At 44.4% G+C, this 23891-nt stretch overlaps 1 protein-coding gene across 1 annotated transcript; it reads right to left on the reverse strand.

Moving 5' to 3' along the window:
- Positions 1-4483: 4483 nt before the first annotated feature.
- On the reverse strand, positions 4484-10285 carry SOD3 (superoxide dismutase 3). The gene is made up of 2 exons (XM_053577740.1): positions 10135-10285; positions 4484-5728 (listed from the first exon to the last, which is right to left on the reverse strand). The coding sequence occupies exon 2, from the start codon at positions 5697-5699 to the stop codon at positions 4965-4967; it is 735 nt and encodes a 244-aa protein (XP_053433715.1). The 5' UTR covers positions 5700-5728; positions 10135-10285; the 3' UTR covers positions 4484-4964.
- Between the last annotated feature and the right edge of the window lie 13606 nt (positions 10286-23891).

Here is a 23891-nt window from a genome sequence, read left to right on the forward strand (position 1 = left end):
CCTATCCTCACATGTGTCCAAAAGCAGAGGAAGTTTCTCCCCATGTCTCTGTGCATGTATGTGTGTGTGTTTTATGAGCAAGCAATCCAGTTCCTGTCACATTTCATTGGTCAGAATTGTCACTTGCTTATGTAACTCAGTCATATACTAATCTCTAAATCAATCCTTAGCAAGGGAAAAGGTATTACCATGATCGATTTAGGTTCCTCAAGATTGTCCCCATGAAGGGGGAAGGGGCCCCATCCCTAGACATGCAGACTATAAACGGGCGAACACCAAAACAAAATCCTCTCTTAGGAAATGCGGGAGCGTGGGGAATAGAGTTAAGCAGATTCGAGTGGGCCATCAATGGCCTTGTCTCCACACCCCACATCTTGTCCTCCACCCCACCCCTGCTTAAAAAGCCAGAACATTGTTTATTGTTTCTGATGAGTTTGGAGTCAAGCAGAGGGGCTGGACTTGTTTGCTAAGAAAAATGACATCTAATTGCTCCTCCCCCGGCTTCTTCTTTACGTTCTGTCCTATTTTGTAGGTGGGACCTTCCCCGCTTTGTTTGTCTCCTCGAGCGAGCGCGTGTCCTTCCATTCTTTTTCCAGCTGGGTTGCCAGCACAGTGCAGAGCGGCCTGGATAAATGAAACAGAGCTGACAGGTCTCTTAATGAAAGCGTGTTTGCACACTGCCTTTCCTGTGATCGCTCTGTTCCTGAGAGCCTTTAGGTATGGATTTTTACATATGAGTGTTTGCCTTTCTTTTAATTAAGGTTCATAGAAACGGATGGGGCTTTTATAAAAAGGAGGCATTTCTCATCACCAGCTTTTTCCAGGCCTCCTTTCAGCAACTTCCTCTCTCCTCTCCCCTCCCTCCTGCTCTCCCTGGGGCCATTCCCTGAAGCCTCTCTAGTGGAAGGCACGGTGCCTGCTGGCCGCTCCTCCCCACGGGCATCTGGAGCCAGTTGGATTTGTTTGCTCATCACTGATCCTCTTCTGTGTCCTCAGCCCCAAACACCACCATCACCATAAACGTTCTAGGAAAAGGTTCTGCTATCTTTCTTCAGGTGTTGGAGTAAAATTGTTTTATGTGTTATTCCCACAGGAAATATTTTGTATCCCAGTTCACAAGATGAGATGAAAAGTTTGGTTAAGGAATTTCAAAGACCAGCTGCTTGTTCACTGAGGTTCTCTTACGTGTCTCTAAAGTTAAAGCCCACCTTGGGCTCCTCTTGGTTTTAGCCACCCCCAACTTTCTCCTTCTCTTGGAAAAATGGTCTCCATGTGAACGCCTTCTCCCACTGCTTTGTTTCTGGAAGCCTCCATCTAAAGAGCAATCCTCCTGCTTAATTAATTAATTTTGAGGGTACAGTTCAGACAGCTGCAGGTAGATTATCAAAAAGCCCAAGCATTGTCCCCAACTCACTACTTTAATATATTCCTTTTTTCCAGATGTCTTTCTGAACGGAGAAAAATTTATAGATCAGAGAGATGCAATTGGGAGCTCAATAGTGAATCTAGTTAGAAATGAAAACCAGAAAGAAAAGGAAGGTCCTGTCTCTCTATATTATGGTTGTTCACAACAACAAAACAAAGGTGATTTAAAATGGTACATGGAGATGTGCGTACATTTCCTGTCACCCCTTTACTAAATGAGAATTTTTTGGATAGCTAAGGACAGTTTGCATAGTACCAAAAAATCTGACTTTCTAGAGTCCATGTGAGTTCAGGAATATATTTTGGGATCTTAGCAGAGGCCAGTGATAACCTATTAAATTTTAAACAATTGGCTAAAACAAAACAGCTATTTTGTAGTTTTATTTAAAGAATGAAGTAACTTCTATTCATTTGCAGACCTAGCTTTATTGGATTCTATGGTCACCGTGTATCATAACTATATCTTTTTTGTTGCCTGAAATAAAAATGTGGTAATTTTCCTGATATAGATGATTAATTATCTTTATTATTTGCTTCATTCTCCCTCGCCACCCTCACTCCAGGCCAAGCACAGGCTGAGCATTGCTTCCAGCACACTGTAGCAACTTGCCAGTGGCAACGTGTCACCTAAAATTATTGGATCATATGATAGTCATGAAAAATACGGAGAATGTAACGATTGGATGCATTCAGTCAAAAAAGGCAAATCTAAAATCAGTTAGTTTATTTCCTGCAGTCTTTCAAGTTGACCAAAGCACTCACTGATTTGCTCTATTTTCTTATGTTTTTAGTATTTCTGTATCTGTGCACTAAAAAGCCCCACTTGGAAAAAAAAATTCATTGCAATTCTGAGAAAAAGCTTATCCTAAACATCTAAAGATAGCGTTTCTAATTATTGTCTACATTGTGTTTAAACTGTGCAAACTTGAGTGTTCTTCTCACTTTACCAGCTGTGTCTAGGTAGAGTCATTACATCAAATGCTTCTAATTTTACAAAAAGAAATCAAAACAAGTGTGTGTTTAAGTCCCAGTGACAAATGCAAACCCTGTGAGTCAAATAGGCAAACTGATTAGCAAGCTGGCTGGGAAGTCAAAACAGCAAATATAAGGAGATTAACAAAATAGATCTGGAAGATGAGAGGAATAAAAATAGACTCCAGGGGCCAAGTGGGGTCCCATGGGTGACTTTGGTGGCACACATATGGTTCTCTGCCTAGACCCAGATGTCTGCCTATATGGCCCACAATCTTTCCTTCACTCTAGTTCCCCTCCCCCAGGAGGTGGGATCTCAGAGTTTATTTCATCCAGCTTTTCAATGGATACAGAGACCCCCTCTTAGAAACCTCAGGTAGCAACTTTTTCTTCACTTGAATCCTTCTAGTTGCATGACACTCTTAGCCCTGTAGGGTAGCTCCATCTATTTATTAGCAGGTTGGTATTTTTCTGATCATAGCCATTGTTATTAATCAGGCATTTATTAGATCCTTCTTAGATGTGTCTGCTATGCTACACACCCCTTGGTGAATAACACTCCATTTACTCTTCAGAACAATCCAGTGAGAAGATCTTATTTTACCCAGGGTCAGAGAAGTTCAGTGACTTGCTCAGGTCACACAGCTAATAAGTGTGGCAGAGCTAGAGTTCAAATGGGCCTTTCTAACCGAGCCTGAGCTGTCAACTACCATGGTATCTGCATTCTCTTGCCCTTAGAGTGAACTGTAATTTGTCCTCAGAGTATTTCCTGTTTGTTTCTTGGCTCTCGTGGCCCGGCGGAGAGTTTATCAATCACATTCCCGTTAATGAACAGAACAGAAATGGAGTGAATGTGTTAGGGTTACTCTCCAGCTCTGTCTAGTGCATCAAGGGTGCTGAAGAGAGAAACTAAGAAGGTTAGTGATGAGAAGCACTAGCTCCGTTCCGCAAAAAAGGTCCAGCCTATCCTTGATGGTCCCGAATTAACTATAATCCGGGCAGCAGAGTAGAAGATAGGGTATTTAGTATTTTATTCCTCACCATCTCATGTCCCTATGTAATTGCTGCCTCATTTTCACAACTTTTAATTGTGGGGCTAGGCAAACAGTTCCGTTTGATATCAGGATATTTAAAGACTCCTTTGCTCCTTCCCTTTCAGTGCTGACCTGCAAGGTTCAAGTCTGTATTTCAAACCAGTTAGAGCCAGTTGGTGGAGCAAAGTCACCAGGCAGTATAGCCTTTCTCTCCAGCTGTCAGTTGGGTTCAAGGCAAGATTTTAAAATAACAAGTTAGTCCTACTTAGAGGTAAAAATAACCACTGGGAGGGTTTCTGGCGGCATTTCAGTTTGACTCACTGCCTTGGGTGTCTGGGAGAAATGGAAACTGCCTCTGAGTAACCAGGGTGGAAAAGCCACAACTGAGATGTGAGATTCCCCTGGCAGGTGAAAAAGCTATTGCAAATGTTTCTATGCAGTGAATGAAGGTCTATCTGTGAGACTGTTCTCGTCTGCATATAAATTACAGTTTTTAAAACGGAAGGCCGAACCCCCAACAAGCCTTAATCAAACTCAGCCTACCTTTGGACCACACTGCCTCCACTTGCCTCTGGTCCCAGTGGTGCAGAATCCCACCACTTCAGATATCAGCCCAGTCCTCTGTAACCTGCTGGGTCATGTGGCTTCCCTGGTTCTGCTCGGACATCTGGGAGATGTGCCTCAAGTTGCACCTGGGGGCAGATGTGGGAAGCCACAGGCCCAGGTGAGGCGGTGCTGCCCTGTCCCTTCCCAGGCCAATGGCTGAAGCATCAGAATCACCAGAAGTTGGTTGCAAATAAATTTTCTCCTCTGCTTTTGGATCCCAGCACTCAGGGATGTAGCCTAGGAAGCTGTTCTGGTTTTGTTTTTAACCTCCCTGAGTGATTCTGATGATTTTCGTATTGGAGCCACACTGAAGGGCAGGATCATCAGGGACTACTGGCCCTTGGCACAGGTATGAAAAATATCTTTGCCATCTCAAAAGAAGAAAAAAAATGCTGAGCTTGGCAATGAAGGCTCAAACAAAAGTAACCAAGGCCTCATGCGGGTACTGAATTGCTGAGTTTTTAATGTGCAACACAAAAATATCCCCCAGAGGAACAGCTCTCCCTGGGGGATGGTGGGTAGGATACAGCTAAAGACACCTGGTGGGGACCTGACTTTGGACTACCCTGGCTGGCTGCAGGGGCAGTGGTGAGCTGGGAGAGGGGGAGCCCACCAACCTCAGGAGGGGTCTCAGAGCGAGAGCGCCTAGGAAGAATCCAAAGGAAGGGGAAAGGGGAGCTGGTGGGGCAGAGAGGTCTCAGGGCTCATGGGGCGGGCATGCGGGGTCTGGGTGGAAAGGCACTTAAGGAAATTTAGGAGGCCCTGGGGTGGATGATGGGGCGGGCCTGCGCGGCCCTGAGGGTGGAAGTGAAGGGTGGGGTCTCAGCATACTCGGGGAGACCTTAGGGTAAAGAGGGTTTAGGGCGAGACGTCGGGTGGAAGGTGTCTCTGGGAGCAGAGGGAGAACCTCAAAGGCAGAGGCGGGTCTCAGGCGGCCTTGCACTCGCTCTCCCGCCGCCGCTTCTTGCGCTCCGCGTGCTCCAGCGCCTGGCGCGCCCAGAGCGCGGGCCCGCTCACCCCCACCACGCAGCAGGCCAGCCGGCGGCCCGCGTTGCCGTTCTCCAGGCTGGCCTGGGTGCCGCCGCGGCCCAGGTCGTCCTCGCCGCCATGGACCACCACAGCGCGGCCCACGATCGAATGCGGGCCCGCGAGCGACGCGGCCAGGTTGGCGCGGTACTTCCAGAGGCGGCCGTCGCGCACGGGGAAGTTGCCGAAGTCGCCCGGGTGCTGCGGGTGCGGCACGGCCAGTGGGTTGTAGTGGGGCCCGGTGGACTCGCAGCCTTGGTTCAGGTCCCCGAACTTGTGCACGTGGATGGCGCGGCTGGCATTGTTGGGCTCCACCGGGAAGCCTGCCAGGTCGAAGAAGGCCTCCAGCCTGGCACTGGGCGCGATCTGCCGGAAGAGGACCAGGCCGGTGACCTGGGGCTGTGCGGCGTCCAGCAAGGCCGACGGCTGCACCTGGCAGGCTGCGTAGAGCGGTGCGTCAGGGTCGCCGTCTGCTCCTCGCCGCTGCCTGAGCTCCTGCCAGATCTCCGTCACTTTGGCATGCATGTCTCGGATCTGCTCCGCCGTGTCGACGTTCCGCTCCTCTGGCTCCTCATCCGTCAAGGCGGCCGAGGCTGTGGCCGCCAGGAGCAGGCAGGGACACAGCAGCGCCAGCATGGCCGTTATCGGGCACCTGCGAGGCGCCCCTGCGGAGGTGGGGGCAGAGCGAGGCCTGGTCATTTGAAATAGCGAACCTCGGGGACCCCATCATCCTGGAACCAGCCCTCCAGCCCAGCCCCAAAGGGGCTTCCCTGCCCAGAGCTTGTCCATGCATTTGACAAGTACTTCCCCAGGGCCGGCTGTTTGCCGGCGCGGCGTTAGATGCTTTGGTTGTAAAGATGGCTAAGAGCCAATCCTGTTTGTGACTGGGATACAAGTCACAAATGATCGGGCCCTCTGATGTCCTATCTCCATCCAAGTCACAAATGATCAGACCCTCTGATGTCCTATCTCCATCCAAGTCACAAATGGTCGGGCCCTCTGATGTCCTATCTCCATCCAAGTCACAAATGGTCAAGCCCTCCGATGTCCTATCTCCATCCAAGTCACAAATGATCAGACCCTCTGATGTCCTATCTCCATCCAAGTCACAAATGATCAGACCCTCTGATGTCCTATCTCCATCCAAGTCACAAATGGTCGGGCCCTCTGATGTCCTATCTCCATCCAAGTCACAAATGGTCAGGCCCTCTGATGTCCTATCTCCATCCAAGTCACAAATGGTCGGGCCCTCTGATGTCCTATCTCCATCCAAGTCACAAATGATCGGGCCCTCTGATGTCCTATCTCCATCCAAGTCACAAATGATCAGACCCTCTGATGTCCTATCTCCATCCAAGTCACAAATGATCAGACCCTCTGATGTCCTATCTCCATCCAAATCACAAATGATCGGGCCCTCTGATGTCCTATCTCCATCCAAATCACAAATGGTCGGGCCCTCTGATGTCCTATCTCCATCCAAGTCACAAATGATCAGACCCTCTGATGTCCTATCTCCATCCAAGTCACAAATGATCAGACCCTCTGATGTCCTATCTCCATCCAAGTCACAAATGATCAGACCCTCTGATGTCCTATCTCCATCCAAGTCACAAATGGTCGGGCCCTCTGATGTCCTATCTCCATCCAAGTCACAAATGGTCAGGCCCTCTGATGTCCTATCTCCATCCAAGTCACAAATGATCAGACCCTCTGATGTCCTATCTCCGGAGCGTGGAGGCTGCCGCATGGCCCTTCCATAGCTCCGCCCATCTCTCCATCTGGTCCGCTGGCACCCTCTTTTCTCCTCCTTCTTGCAGACACACTAAGACTTCTGTCCCTGCCCTCTTGGTCTTTGCCTGTGCTGTCTCTTCTCCCTGAAGTGTCCTCTCCCTGTTCTCTGCTACATTCAGTAGTAGATTCATTTATCCCTATCCCCAGCTCCTGGGCCCACACCTGGCAATAGGAGACATCTAATATGAGATTGTTGAATGAGGAGCTTAGTGAGGGACAGACACATCCGATCATTCCAACACAATCTCAGGAAAGCTGCTGCTGGTGGCCAGACCCTCAGTGCCTAGGTAGAGTGGAGATTGAAGAAGAGGCTTTGAGCTAAGGAAGAACAGAGGAGGTGGTGCCCATCTCCCTGGGGAACTCCAGGAACGCTTCCCAGAGGAGGTGACTTGTGAGCAGGGTCCCACAAGATGAGTAGGAGTTCCAGCCAAGCTGGAAAAGAAGTTTGTAAGGAGAACAGTAGTCTTTGAGGTAGATTTCAGTTCATTAATTCTGCCAGGAGAAAGGATGTGGGCTGGACTTTGGAATGGAGAGGCAATTCCCAGGAGGGTGGGAATAGCCCAGGGAAAGTGAGAGACAGAAGCAGGAAAAGAGACAGGGAGCAAGTTAGGGTGGTAACCCCGACCACTTTGACCAAAGTGGAGGTAGCAAATACTGCTGAGAAGGGCAATGTTTGGGAGACACTCTGGGTAGCTAGGGTGGGAGGGAAGGTGAAGCAGCAGTTGCTGGTGTCTGGGCTTCCTGGCAGGGGACACTAAGTGGATGGAGGATGTTACCAGGTCCTGAGAGAAAGGAAGACAGGATGAGTGCAGCCTGAGTCTGCTGAGGACGCCGTGCTGGTGGGCGCCCTGGGGGAGACAGTTGGCAGACAGGTGAGAGACGGGTGGCACCTAGAAGGAGGGTGAAGCTGGGGTTCTGGGTGCCGGCTGCACATCATCATCTGACTCTGCTTTTCAAAAATGAGAAGTCCAACCCCACCCCAAGAGATTCTGGGAAAGAGAGAGGAAGGAAGGGAGGGAGGGAGAGAGGAAGGAAAGAAGAAAGGCTGGCGACCAGGGAAAGCAAAGCAAAACAAAGCAAGCGGGAAAGCTCCATCAAAGCTGCTGGGGCCCTGCCAGCGATTACAAAGTTGGACACAGGTTTGAATCCCATTCTAACTGCGACTTCGTGGGGTTACTAACTTTCTCCTAGCTTCAGGCTCCTTACCTGTAAAATAAGGCTGCCAATACCACCGAGAATCTCCATGAGGATTAAATGAGATATGATAAGCTAGGCTATTTTCACATTTTTAAGTCTGCCCACAGGGCTTAATGCAACTTCCGAAGAACTGCTTTGAAGGTCAACTGCATTTTCAAGGGCTTCTCCAACTCCAAATAGGTACCATTTAAAAAACAGACGTGGAGATTGAGTATTTATTCTTTACTTAACCATTACAGAAAGACAATTTAGTACGGTGATTAAAAGAATAGATTCTGGATCTCACCTCATGAATCTAAAGCCTGGCCTGCACTTACTCTCTAAGGGTCGGTTAGCAGTTATTAGGGTTTGTTTGTTTGTTTACTGCAGAGTAGCAGAGTTAAGTGCTGGACTGCAAACTGCGGACTGGCCTACCTCCCCTCTGGACCTCAGTTTTTTCATCTGCCAATAGGCTAATAGTACTTACTTTCCTAGGTTTGCTGGGAGGCTTAGAAGATTGAGAATTGCTAACACTCATGGAACATGTGTGTAGCACGTTACTAAACACACTTCGCATGTGTTACTTTATTTCATCCTATAAGAACATCATTCATAGTTCCAGTTACTCGGGAGGCTGAGGCAAGAGAATCACCTAAGCCCAAGAGCTGGAGGTTGCTGTGAGCAGTGATGGCACAGCACTCTACTGAGGGTAACAAAGTGAGACTCTGTCTCTTAAAAGAAAAAAAGAAAATAATTCATTAGGTGCCATCATCAACCTTATTGCAATGCACGGGAAACTGAGGCACAGAGAGGTTAGCATCCTGCCCAAGGGTTATACATTCACTAAGGAGCTGTGGGCAGGATTGGAAAGTGTGTGGTCTGCTCCAATCCCAAAGTTTAGACACCACATTGCACAGCTCTTACCCCAGGGCGCAGGGCCAGGCGTGTAGAAAGTTCTCAGTAAATGGCAGCTCCTACCTGCCAGAGAGAAGCTTCTGGAAGAGATATTAGGAAACATTCTCCCAGAGAGGCCATGGAAGGGGGAGGTGCCCAGGAAAGCCTCCAAGAAGGAATAGAGAAAAAAAGAGAAGTTCAGAAAGTGACGTCACCTAAGTGACATGGCCAAATCTCCAGGCAGTAGGCAGTAAAGTCGACTTCAAGTCCAGGCCCCGACCTCAAGTCCCCTCTCATCTTCCGGAGGCAGTTCTGCCCCTAAGAGGTCTCTGCTGCTTGGAGATTTATTCCTTAATAGCGTAGAGCAAAACCATATTCTTTTGGGTGTGTCAGCTATCTTTTTTGAGAATTTTTGTGTAGGGTAATAGACATTCTAAGAAGCTGTTTTTCTCCTCTAACAAAAGAGAAGTTCTTCCCCAAATCTAGGTAAACTCTGACACCTTGTTTCTTTCTTTCTTTTTTTTATTCTTAAGCCCTTCAGCCTCTTCCCCTTGAGGTCCCCTGTGGGAGGCTCAGTTTGAGTTGTGAATAGCCGAGTAGGTTTCTTTTCATTTCTCCAAAGCCTGATGTCTGCATGAGTCTGGAGAAGAGGACAAGTTTATCAGAGAAAGGGGACTGGGGGCCCTTGTTCTGAACAAAGGGAGCCACCCTATTTTTCCTTCCTGGGTCTATCAGGGAAGAACAGGACCCTCTTGAGCCTTGGGTATGTTTTAATCCCTTGGCTCACCCCTAGAAGGAGCCCTTGCTGAGAGCCTGTGAAGGCTGGGCCCTCCCACCTTTGCTAAACAGGTGGCTTTTTAGGGTACCAGGGCTCCTTAGCAGCTCCCGACACTTAACCCAAGCAGCATCTAGAAAGACAGCTTTCATCACTCAAGACTTCTTTTTCTGAACACTAAAGTCCTCTTGGCCTGGTCTCTGCAGGTCCAAAGGTGGAGTAGCTTCTTTCTTCCCCATTGCCCCCTTCCTCCTCTTAACCCCCTACCTCCCCCACTTACCACCTTCAGAGCAGCCACCCCTGTCATGAAGCGTGTTTCCCTCATGAAGATGATCAAATACGTTCCCAAGAAGAGGCCCATTGCCCCACCCAACTTCAGACTTGTAGTAAGCACTCTGAGAAGGACAGAATGAACCTCAACTTGGCACCCACCTTTTTAGCTCTTCCAAAAGAGCTTTCCCTCCTGAAAGGAAGCAGCACCCAGCTGGCCACAGGAACAGGCTGAGGCTGGAGCCGGGCTGTTTGTGAGTGCGGGAGGCCAGCCCAGGGGAGTGGTCAGCCCAGGGAGGAAGGTCATTGGACCGGTTTGGGGAAGAAGAGCAGGCCAGACTGCCCCTCATTGTAAAATTGCCTCCCCTCCGCCTCCTCCTCCTCCGTCCCCACCTCCCCTGCCCCTCCCATCCCTGGGTTCCCTTGGCAAGCATGCCTTTTCGTGACTTCACCAGCTTGTGCAGACATAGCTGGTGACCTTCAGCACGCAGCAGGGGAATAAAAATGAGAAAGAAAATAGCCTGTTTGGAGAAGTGTACAATGGCGTCTTTATTGAGAGGTCTTTTGCTTTCCTCTGATTTCCTTGGCTACTGTCTTATTTTTTCAGGATGCTTCTATTTAAGATGGAAATGAGCGCCTGTAAATGTGCTGTCAGACCTGTGAGAAGTGAGCAGCAGGTGTGGCAGGGATGACACCCTCAGGCTGCATAATCAGCCTTGTCACTTCCTTACTATGTACTCCTGGACTGGCTACATCACTGCCTTTCATCATCTATGAAATGGGGGTGTGACACTGGGAACCCCACACTCTCATCATGAAGATCCAAGGAGGTGATCACGCAAGCAATGCAAACCCAGTGCCTGGCATGTAGCCCCATTCATAAATAATTGTCACTGTCATTGTTGTCACTGTCACTATTGATATTGAAGTGTCAAAGGAGTCTTTTAAAGGGATGTGTTGTCTGGGGGAACCAGGAACTTTTTCCTGGTATCCTTTCTTCTTTTGCTGCCATGAACTCTTCTCAGTCACAGAAGCTCTTTCCAGAAGTAGAAGCTTTTCTTTCCCAGAAAAGTGGACATGGGAAGAGGCAGCTGGTCTGCTGGCTTCTCTGTCCTCTGGCATTCCTTCAACAAATGTTTACTGGGTGCTCGCTGTGGGCCGGGGTCACTGCACTGTGGGGGCTTTTACCCTGAGGAGGGAGACAGCAGTGTCAACCAGAGTGGGTAGTGCAGCCAGGGAGGAGTGAACAGGGACCCCCGCAAAGTCCCAAACACCAGTCCCAGTGACCAGAAAACTTGTTCAACATCTAGATCTCTGCGCCCCACCCCAGGCTGAGTCGATTAGTCGCCAGTAGGAGGAGCTTCCTAGAATTGTCTTTGCAGAACTCAAACTAAAGATGTTTGTCCAGGAGCAGGCATTTCATAAGATAAGATGGAGATTTCCCAGACTCAGCGACTCCATCCCCCCTGCCCCGCCGTCCATCCTTCTGGTTCTCCAAGAGCTCAGACAGCTCAATCTTTGCAGCTCTGTTGTCTGTCAATGGACACAGCTGTCCTTGACTAATGAGTTTGCAGAGTCCCAGATGCCACCCACCACCCTTCCCCCACACTGCAACATTCTGGTCTCTCCTTGTAAATCTTTCATCTAATTAAAAAAAAATCTGTCTTTCATCCAGTTCTTGAAATAATAATTACATAAGTTCATCACTACTGTTTCAAATGGCACTCTCTTCATTTAGCCTAATTTTATTTCTTCCAAGAAAGTATCCTGTGTTCTAGGATTGGTGTAAAAGCCCAGATTCGCTTTCATTTTGTAGCAGAATTAAAAGGGGGAAATTTGCCTTTTTCCCTCATCACTCCCCTTGAACTGTCCTTCTCCTCTTCCTGCTTTTTAGGATACCTGAGCTCTTGGGTAGTAGCTCCTGACCTCCCACCCATGCAACATCTATAAAGGCAGACTTCATCTTTCCCACTGGACTAGAACTGGAGAAAAACACTAGAGTAATTGCAGCCACCATACCCTCAGGACAATGCAGAAGGAATTAGAATAAAAATTGAGTGAAATCTGGATCTGGTAGCAATGTTTGAGTCCCTGGGTCTAGCCATACCTGATGCCCTGTTTTTATTGTGTGAGTAAATACATTCTCATTTTGCTCAACTTGTTGAGTTGGATATTCTGAACTTGCAACTGAGCACTTTAGGAAGTGCTTTCTTAGATAGTATGATATTTCCTGCTCAAAATAATTTTTGTGGGGTAGGTATTTGCCCACTTTTTAGATCAGGAAATAAAGTTCAATAAAACGGAGTAATGGGTCCAAAGTTAGAGAGTTAGGACATGGCAAAGTCAAGACTTAAACCTAGGATTCTGATTGCTAAGCCTGGCCTCTTATACCTTACCACCCCTAAACCAAATGGAGAGATGAGAGAAAAGTTAAAAGATAAGTAACAGTTGGGTCCACATTTCACAGTTATCTCTAACATTAGTGACTGCCTTGCAAGGGAGACAATGCACTATTGACCTCTTACTGTTTTCAAATAGGTTAATGTATAATACACCAGAAAGTCAAGTGAGCATTGTAAATTAGCATTACTGGAAAAGGCATTCAAAAGCCCCTCTCCCTATCAGTGTAGAAGAGCTCCTCCCCAGAGAACTTTGTACCTTTGTGCAGGAATACCAGTTGTCAATAGCTTCATTTTCATTCAGTTCAGAAAACTGACAGAATTAAATTCTACCAGGAAATAGAGTGATACCATTAGGAGAAAATTTTTGAAAGCAGCAATCAGGATTTCAGGTCCTAGGAAGCCATGTTTTATGGGATAGCAGTTTACCCAACCAAATGACTTTAAATACGCCCAAGAAAACTTCAAGTGTATCTTACCTGCCTGCGTTCTCTCAGAAGCACTCTATAGAGTTCAAGGGGAACCAGGGAACTGTGTAGTTCAATCTTGGATCCTGTCATTTTGTCATCTAAGTAATGCGGGGGGGTGGGGGGGAGTAGATTCTCATTGACAAGGTGGACAAGAAGCGTCATTCTTATGAATAGAAATAAAATACTATTCAGCCATAATAAAGATGGCAACTTCACGTCTTTTGTATTTACCTAGATGGATTTGGAGAACATTCTCCTAAGTGAAGCATCTCAAGAATGGAAAAGCAAGCATCCCATGTACTCAGTACTATGCTGAAACTAGCAGATCAACAATTACAGGCACAAACAAGAGAAAAACACAATTAAATTCAAGAACGGTGGAAGGGGAGGAAGTGGAGGGGGGTCAGTAATGTAGGGGTATATGGAACACTTCCTGGGTGAAGGACTCAACTGCAATTCGGACTTTACCTTTCCAATGCAAAGAATGTAACCTAATCGTATATGCCCTCATCTTAATCCAAAAGGAAGAAATAAAAAAGAAAGACATTTTAAAAAAGAAATAAAATAATAACATCTAACATTTATTAAGTACCCCTTGAGGGCCAGACCCTTGCTAAGCAGTTCGTATGTACCTTTTTCATTCATATTAATAAGATCACTCTTTAGTGAACAAGAGACATTGCGTTCCGTTCCATGCCCTGTTTTGGTAAGTTTCCTTTCACTGTGAACGTGACGCCTTTCCCTTTAGATGTTGGGACAATGTGTGCAGAGAAGAAGGTAATGAAAACCAGCCAGAACCAGGAATTTCTGAGCCAGTTACACTTGGCTGGCCCCATGGAGAAGACGATCAATAGGAAAAGACAGAAGAAACGTCTCTTCTCATCTGAAAGTCAGTACATATAAAACATTCCTGTAGAAAAACACCAAAGTGAAATCCCGTCATGCTGAGTGCTTCATGGACTCTGATCCCACTTCAAGTTCTACTTCCTGCCCTAGGCCTGGGAGGAATCCTGGGCCATTCCTGGTTTGTGTATAAAAACAAGATAGCCGTATGGGTCACTTAAGAGTGTAATTTAATCTTTGTTTCCTCAGCATAATTACATAGTAGACTCCACTTAAGAAAAAGAGCAACCCTTTCCCACTGATTTTCTAACCATATTTATTTAATAAACATTCAGTGGGCCCAACATCCTTATCTACCCCACTTCTTGCTACTTCTTTCCCTAGAAGCTAAAAAGCTAGACACCTGCTTTTATCACAGCCCTTTTAGCTAGTAGAGGTCATATGACCCAATTGTAGCCAGGGATGTGACTTTGGGGAAAGCTTTTTCTTTTTTCATAAAAGGGATAGAAATAGTTGGTGCTTTTCCCATTCCTTTTGCCTGGAATGTGGTTGCAATGCCTGGCAATGTGGCAGCTACCTTGGGACCATGAGCTCACAAAAATAAGACCACAAAGCCAGCATGCCCAGGGTGATGGAAAGGAAGATGGAAAGAACTTCAAACCCCAAAGATCCCACTGAGTACCTTGACCACCACCAGCAAGCTTTAGTCTTCTTGTAATAGGAGAAAGTAAACTTACTGAAGCCATTATTTACTTGCAGCCAAATTCATGCTCAATTGATGCACTTATGTTTCAGAGCCTGTACTGGGTCTTAACTATGAAGATGTAGAAATGACAGCCTTACTCCAAGTGGCTCATAACCTGTTTGGAGAGACCTGTATATGAGGAAACATGACTCTTTCCAGTGTTACTTTCTTACTTTACAGATGGAAACCAAGACTCAAAGTAGCTCATTGATTTTTTTTCCAGTATGCCTCCTGTTAGGTGCAGAGGAAAGACTCAAACTCCTTACACCTTCAGGCTGGTGACCTTGAACCTCACATGTTCCAAGGCTCTATTGGCCATCTATTCACCTCCCCCAACCCTCATTTCCACACCCTGAAATTGCATCACAAGGAAGAGGTGCTCTCTCCAGTCTGAAAGCCAGCTTGATCTAGTCCTTTTCCTCCGTACCTCCAAGATGAACAAAGAAACTGCAGAGATGCAAAAAACTTGCAGGCAACTGTGAAAAACTCTAACATTCCCACCGTAGAGAATAGAATCTAAGAACAGAAGTGAGATTGCCTTCTCTACCCTGCAGATTTTGGAAAATTATTGCTGGAAGGAGATGTAGAAGAAACAGGGGACCTCTGACTCAGCCTTTATTTAGAAAAGTAATTAGGAAGTTTAATGCTGATAGGATTCAAAAGCCTTTGATTTAAGGCTCATGGAAGAAAATTGTCAGGGAAGCTGCTATGGGTCTCACTCAGAAGATAAATCCAGTATGGTTCTGGCCATTCTTAGGTGATGTATTCAAGGGGAGTGGCTCACAACTTTCATCACAGCCTCCAAAACCACCATGACCCACAAGGTCACCCAGAGAGGTGAAGTTTCTCCAGGGGTGACAGCATCTGGAAAATTAGGAGATTCTGTGTTGAAGCTCTGATAGAGTATGTTGAATTTCATTTCACAGGATGTTGTTGAAGCAATCTTAGAAAACGACCAACCTCTTCACAGGGCTTCCCAGCCATGGCCCAGCTGTGCAGCCCTCCACCTGGCCCTTCCTAGAGAGAACAGAAGGAATACTGGTTGTCTTAAGACACCCTCCACACAGTGGAGAGGTAATGAGGAGGTAGTACAGGTTGGGCATCCCTGATCCAAAAAGCTCCAAAATCTGAAACAGCCTAAAAGAGATACATGTCAGATAAAAAGACACAGGTAGCTTGGCAGTAAAAGGATGAGATAAAGATTTACATGCAAACGATAAATAGAAAAAGGGCATAGCTATGTTGATAGCAGCAAAGATTGACATAAAGACAAAAACTACTGATATAAGCAGGCACAGCAACTGGAAATTTCACAATGATAAAAGACACATTTAGTAAGAAAACATAGTGATGTTAAATTGTATGTATGAGAATAATACAATAAGCTTCAAATATGATAAAAATTGAAAAAAATAGTGACAGAAATAAACAAATCCACAAATCATAATTATACATTGTTAACATAATTTTCCATTCATTGATAGATAAGCTGAACAACACTATCAACTAACATGACTGAAATGGCATTTTCCCAACAATTGCAGAATAGATATTCTTTCCAAGTTTCATGGAATGTTCACTAAAATAGATCATATTGTAGACATAAAAAATGTTTAATTAAATTTAAAAAGGTTAACCTTTCAGAGTGTGGTATATGATTGCAATGAAGTTAAAATAGAAATGAATGAAATATCTAGAAAATTCCCTAATATATGGAAATTGAATAATGCACTTCTAAATAACCTATAAATCAAAGAAGAAACTAGAGGGAATTGGAAAATATTTCTATATGAATAATAATGAATGCAACATATAGAAACATTGAGGATAGACCTCCATGTTTTCAGAGGAAAATATATAATTTTAAACATATATATTAAATATCATAGAAAGGTTTAAACATTAAGAAGCTAAAAAAATTAATTTAATATAAGTAAAAGGAAAGAAGTAATAAATAACATAAATTAATAAAATAGAAAATATAATAGATAACAATACAGAAAAATGTAAAGACCAAAAGAGGATTTTTTAAAAGATTAATAAAATTGATAAAATTCTAACAAGACTAATAAAAAAGAGAGGAATCAACTTCTAATATGAGAAATAAGGAATACCATTTCATATCCTATAGCTATCAGAAGGATAAGTAAATCTCAAACAAAATTTATACTGATAAGGTTAATAACTGAGAGGGAATGGAAAGATCTTTGAAGAACACAACTTACCAGAATTTACACAAGAAAAATAGTTAATTTCCATGGTTTAGTATGTGTTTTAAAAATCAATTTTGTAATTTAAAAAACCCTTCCCACAAAGACAAGTCTAGGCCCAGAAAGGTTTGCTGGTGAGTTTTATCAAATTCTTATATTTTATAAAGAAGTAATACCAAATTTATACAAACTCAGGAAATAAAGAATAAAATTATTCTCAATTCCTTTTTTGAGACTACTATAACCTTAAATTAAAAAACCCAGCAGATCAGCATCTCTCATGAACGCAAACAAAAATTCCTGAAAAAAACTTTAATGAAACAAATCTAGAAAATATATCACAACCAAGTGGTTTGTCTCAGAAATGCAAGCAACATTTGAAAATTAGTTTATGTAATTCACCACATTAACAGAGTAAAGAGAAAACAATCACATGATCATCTTGATAAAAGAAGAAAAAAAGTTGACAAAATCTGACTCTATTCATGAGAAAACTTTTAGTAAACTAGGAATAAAAAGAAACTTCCTCAATTTGATTAAAAGCAGTTATGAAAAACTGACAGTTAACAGCATACCTACTGTACACATACTTAATATGTTCCACCTAAGATTAGGAACAAGGCAACGATATCTTCTCTTCCCACTTATCTTTAATATTGTATTGGAAATCTTAGCCAGTGCAATAGGACAAGAAAAAAAATAATAAAAACATGGCTACTGAGGGAGATTAAATACACAACATGCAGACCTGATTTCCTATGGAGAAAATTCTAAGGATATTTTTAAAGCACTTCTAGAAATAATAAGGGAATTTAGCAAGATCACAAGGTACAAAGTCAATAAGTAAAAATTAATGAGGTTTCAATATATTAACGACACACAATTGAAAAATAAAATAATTATCATTCACAATAGCACCAAAAAGAATAACATATTTAGTGGGCAAGCATCGTAGCATAGAAAGAGAAACCTTTCTTATTCTTCAGAGGGACAATCATCTTGATGGAGCTCTGAACAGATGCTAAGATATCTGCTGGACACTCCTTTGAGGGCTCCAACAGAGACTGAGAGTCTCCTTTGACAGTTCCCATGCAACGCTGGTCTGCTCCAAGCATCCTTGTCTTCTCATGTAAAAACAGGATGGAAATTGTGTGAGGATTAAGAGCTAATGTATATGCAGAAATCAGTGAAGGGCTTGGCATACACCAACCATTGCATTTTGCAATTTTTTTTACCTGTGTTTTGAGGATAATATACTTTATAAATTGGACTGGAGGACAGAAAGGCATCGCTGTGAAGGTGGAGAGACAGTAGTGAGTGCAGATGGCTTCCTTTATTGTGAATGCCTGTTTCATCTCTTAGAACTCAAGATACTGGTGCTTTTTGTTCTTATACTAGCTAGATCTCCACATTTGCAAGTGACAGAAATGCTACTCATGCTACTTCTGCAAAAAAGGACATTTTACTTGTTTGTATACAAATAGCACAAAAATCCAGGATTATATATTCTAATAGACCCGCAACTTCTAGTAGTCCCAACAGAAGTGCCAGGCTGAATTTCATAGGACCTGTGTGGGTCACCCACTCATATTTGAACTATTACTGTGTTGATGAGGCCAGAATATAGCACTGTGCTGTAGGATCACCCTCTCATGAGGAGTAAGGGAAGACATCATTCCTGGCCAGGTGAAGTGGCTCACTCCTGTAATCCTAGCACTCTAGAAGGCCAAGGCAGGTGGATTGCTTGAGATCTAGAGTTTGAGACCAGCATGAGCAAGAACAAGACACCATCTCCACTAAAAATAGAAAAACTAGCCGGGTGTCATGGCAAATGCCTGTAGTCCTAGCTACTTTGGAGGCTGAGGCAGGAGGATCGCTTCAGCCCAAGAGTTTGAGGTTGCTGTGAGGCAGGGAACACCACAGCACTCTACCCTGGGCAACACAGTGAGATTCTGTCTCAAAGAAAAGGAAAAAAGAAAAACATCATTCCTCAACAGAAGACACAAGTGTGACTCTGCTGTGTCTAGTTTTGTATACACAGCAAGTCATTTCAGGCACTACAATTTACTCTCTCCTGCTCAGGCAACACCGAATATCACAGTGGGTTAGGCACACACAGATTAGTGTTCCAGGGGGACATTTTCTCCTGTGAAGCTGCCTACGCACCACGTGATCCTGCCATGGGGTTTTCACATCTATCCCCAGTGAGGCACCGGCTCTAAAAATCCCTAAGAACATCAGCTGCCCACTGAAAACAAGGCTATTTCTAATAAGCATCCATGACTTTGTCTTGTTATTAAACAGACCTTAGAATCTCTTCCTTTCCATTTAAACAGAATTTGGGTTTCTTTCAGTACCACCCTTTTGTCCCTTGAAGGTGGTTTAGTTGGGAGGAAGGGAAGAGAGGAATTGCTGCTTGTTTTTTCATTTATTCTGTTTTGGTAAATGAGCTATTTGGTCACCTGGAACACTGTAATTGCTTCCTGTTATGAGACCAGTCAAATAGGATGGATGAATTAGATCATTCAGTGGGAAGCCTTAAATGCTAGCAGAATGGACAAGAAACCAAACCACCCTTTTCCAAACAGTAGCCAAAAAACTGTCCAAACCAATGTTGACGATAAGTAGGCTGGCACATTCATCATCATCCATTTGTGTTTGGGGACTTTCCACATTTTGCAAGGTATTGCTGTAATATGTATAGTAGACATTGTTGGTTTCCTATGATTATTGATCCTTGCCTTTTCCTTTCTGTCAGATAGCCATTTCTTTTTTAGGCACCTGAGACTATACCCCATAGGATTCAGGGAGTCGCCAAGGAAAATTCCTGATTAGTCTCATTCAGTCAACGCATGGCATTCCCCAAGGGATGGCCACACAGAGAGATGGAATAATCTGGGTCCTGAAGACCCTGGTGCTTCTGCACCTGCATCTTTCTGAACCTCTGTGATTTGATTATGCAAGTTAGTGCAAGCCAAGTTAATACAGCCCAAATTAATACAGTTTGTCAGACCCTAGACAAGGCTCAAGGAAGAATGCATTTTCCTTTATCCACTCCAGGCACCAGAAACCAGACTGCAGTTTTCAATCGGCTCAACTCAAGAAGATCTGCCAGGAATGCTTTTGAGTGCAAATAATGGAAAATATGACAAAAAAATTGCGAAAACAGTTGGGCATTTGTCACATAGAACAGAAAAGTTCAGAGCTGGGGTGGCTCCATTACCCCGGCAGGGCTCAGGGCTTCCTCATCTTTCCTTCCATCATCATCAGTGTATAGACATGTGACCTCATGCTTGTTGCCTCATGGCTGCGAGGTCACTTCTACACCTCATTTCCAGAAGGAAGATAAAAGGTCAAGTATCAGCTCCTATTTCTGAGACAATTTCAGCGTGTGTCTCAGGGCATCCCTAAATGTTCTTAGCTGAACACATTGCTGCTAGAACAAAACAGAATTTGTCTTACAAAGAAGAAAAGGGAAATCGTAGTAGGTAGGCAGTCAACGGTGTCTGGCATGCTGGTTCGGATATTTATCTTTAGTTCTTTAAGGAACTAAGGAAGTAATTTAATTTGGGATTTTATAAAGAAAGCAAAAAAATTAGTCAGAAAGGACCAAGCTCATACTGGAATCACAGTAAACATGATTTATTTTTTCAAGAAATGGAGGGAGACCTCTTCCATGAAAACCCGTGAACCCGTGTGGATGCATTTCCTGAACGTGCTGGGAGATCTCTTAGCAAGGCACTGAGAGGCGCTTCTCGGACCGCTCAGCTTGCTCTAACAAAATATCACAGCCTGGGTGGTTTAAACAAAAAATGCTTATTTCTCACAGTTCTGGAGGCTGAGGAGTGTAAGGTCGAGGTGTCTGCTGATTCCGTTCCTGGCTTGCAGACAGCTGCCTTCTTGCTGTGTCCTCATGTGGTAAAGAAAGAGAATGCTCTGGTCTCTGACTCTTCTCCTAAGGACACCCACCCCATTGTGAGGACCTCCACCCTCATGACCTCATCTAAACCTAATTACTTCCTCAAAGCCCCACCCTTAAATATCATCCACTGGGAGTTAAGGAATTCAACATATGAATTTGGAGGTCTTCAAAGCTTCAGCCCATAACAGGTGGCTAAGGGTGGGCAGAAGGGACGTCATAATAGGGTTAATTTAAAAAAGAGGTGTTTTGGTTACTTTTTTGCCTTGCAACATCCACCCCAAACTAGGTAGTATAAAACAGTAGCAATTTTATCATATCTCATGATTCTGTGGGCAAGCTGGGGGTTGGCTGGCACTTCCTCCACTGGTCTTGCTTGCATTCTTTCTTGTAGTCATATTTGGTTGGCAGCTGGGGCTACCACTGGGTGAATGTCTAGGCCTTAGGTGCATGTGGCCTCTCTCCTAACCCTAACCCTAACCTCTGTCCCGAGTGACAATACATCCCAGCCAGAATAACCTATTATTCTCCAAAGCCCTCCATGTGGCCTGGCTGTACAGCTGGGGGAAACTGGCTTTCCTCCATGGGAACTCAAGGCATGACCACAGGCCCTCTTGGCTCCTAGGCTCAGAAATCAAAAAACATCACTTCCTCCAACTTCTCTGTTCAAGCAATCATATGAGAGTAGCTTTAACGCTTAGAGGGTCACAGGAAGAGAAGAAAAGGCACCAAAGAAAAATTCACCCATTTACAGCTCCATGTGGAGCTGACACCAGTGCCCCCATGGCAGGTTTATTTAGGAGACAATCTTGACTTTAAGGATCTGGGTTGTGTAAGATTTTGGAGTCAGGCTTAACACCAGAGACACTCAATAATAAACTCATTTCCTCTCTGCAGCCCCACATATGTTTTTAATAATCCATCCCTTGGACTAAAGATAAGTCCTGCTTTAAAGCATTTGAAAGAAAATGTAGAAAAATGGCCTCATTCTGCTACGGCTAAGGAAGACGTGGCCACCTGTAACAGCTCCTTATTTAAACAAAATGTGTTGATTATTTTTAGCATAACTTAAGCCCCGGGAGACTAATGAGGTGTTAACAGTGTGTGTTAATTATGTGATTTCTGTTGTCTTCATTAAAGTTAAGATTCTCCATCCTATTTGCCATCTGAAATCCCAGTGGAGCCACATTCTCCTCTGACCCTGGCATCTTTTAGTTTCCTGCAGTTCACACAATCACATAAACATATTTTGTTTCCCCTGAAGAGATCGGATGAGCACTCAGAAGACCTTGGATTTCCCCTTTTTAGTTCTTATCCATTTTTAATCTCCATAATTCGTTATTGGATCTTACAGTAAGTTCGCGACATGAGCTCATATTGGATCATTTAGAACTCACTGTCCTTCACTCAACAGAAAACTGCCAAAGAAGCTGAAAACCAGGAGGAAGAAGAAGCACAAAAATCAGCTTTCATTGCTTTTTGGAAGCATTTTAATTAACCAAGGAATTGTGTTGCATACACACAACTCTTGATTATTTTAAACATCTGCAATATATGCTATACCTCTGTCCCGAGTGACAATACCCACCCAGAATAACCTATCCTCAGGAAGAGATAATCACCTCTGCCAGACTCATTTGAAGTAGTAATCAACCTCCCTTTCATGACTTTGTCTGCATTGCTGATGCTCTGGAGGAACTTTATTTGGCAATGGTGTTAGGGCCTCATTGCAAGTCCAGGAGGTAATGGAGTTCAGGATTGCAGCCGAGGATGTCTTAATAATGGCCTCATCAAGGCATATGAAGTTGTAGTGAAAATAGCAGGTGAATCTGACTGGCAAATAGCACATTATGAGTCTTCCTAGGAATTAGAATTGCCTAAAAATGGAATGGGCTGTCACATGAGGGGATGAGCTACTCGTCAAAGAGTCAGGGACGTCAAAGTGGAGTTCTTTGTTAGGTGGGAGTTAGACTCAATGATCTTGTGGGCCTCTTCCAACTTTCATCTAGATTCTATGGTTGTTTTAAGTCCATACCATCCAGAAGTCTTGACTTTGGCAATTGGCAAGTTAGGTTCCTGATGGAATGTGATCAAGTAGAAAGTCAGACAGCCCTAGGTTCAAATCCGTGCTCTAGCACTACATTATGTGACTGTGAGCAGGTTAGTTAGACCCTCTCTACTCCCATAAATGAGGACTGAAATATACTGCTTTGAGGGCTGCTGCCAGAGTCAGAACTAATGCATTTAAAACATGAGGCGCCAAGTAAGCACTCAATAAATCATAGGTTTAGTTACTTTTAAGAATCTAATTCTTTTACTTTTTTATTGACTGTCCATGTCAATGATACAGTCTTGGCTTGTAAAAACAGAGAATAGAGGGCTCCTGTAGACATAGGTGATGCTAGCGCTGGACCAATTGAACAAAGCAGGCTGAGCAAATCTTCGTAACTCACCACCAGGGAGCAAGTCCTGCAGCACCATCCCCTTCCTGGGAAAGATTCTCAGCATTGCTGAAGGTCTATAGTGTGCTGGGCACATGCACATATTTTCTTAATTCCCTGTACCACTGCCATACCAACCCTGATTGTTCCCATTTAACAGAGAAGAAAACTGAGGTTCAGAGAGGTTACACACTAACCCAAGGTCATAGGGCCATTCCCTGGAACTAGCTTGCCCACTCTACCACCCAAGTCCCCATCATTCAGCTGCATCCTCCAGTCATAGGGCAGAGTCAATCCAGGTGCCCATTGCTTCCTGGGAAAGATATTCCTGCCTGGTGAGATACAATGATGGAAGACTCACCAATGAGAGCTGATGGGAAGCTAATGTCGGGAAAACTGAGCCTTAGTTTGTAGATTCTAAATTAATTGTGATTCGCACTAATTCCTTACCCATTTACTTTGGGCTTTACAGAAAGGACGTATGTGTCCATTAGACAGTCATAGACCCTCTCGTCCACATGGTTCTCAATTTTAAAAGCACAGAAAGGCATGCAAGGAACAGTCCCTCTTGCGTCCTGCCTCCCAGGTCCCCTTCTCCTCCCTGGACACGGCTTGCCAGTTTCTATGTATAGCCAGAGGTTTACGTTTTTGTTTCTCAATTGAGGCAAAATTAAACAATATACAATTAGCTGTTCTAAGGTGTACAATTCACTGGCATTTAGTGTATTCATAAGGTGGGGCAACCATTACTGTTCTGTTAGTTTCAAAACTTTTTCATCATCCCAGAAAAAAATACAAAAAGCAAAATTACCCATTAAGTAATCACTTGCCACCCTCTGTCCCCTATCCCCCATCCGCCAGCAGCGTTCTGTCTCTATGGGTTCACCTCTTC

Source organism: Nycticebus coucang, chromosome 23, assembly GCF_027406575.1.
Source record: "Nycticebus coucang isolate mNycCou1 chromosome 23, mNycCou1.pri, whole genome shotgun sequence".
Taxonomy (NCBI): Eukaryota; Metazoa; Chordata; class Mammalia; order Primates; family Lorisidae; genus Nycticebus; species Nycticebus coucang.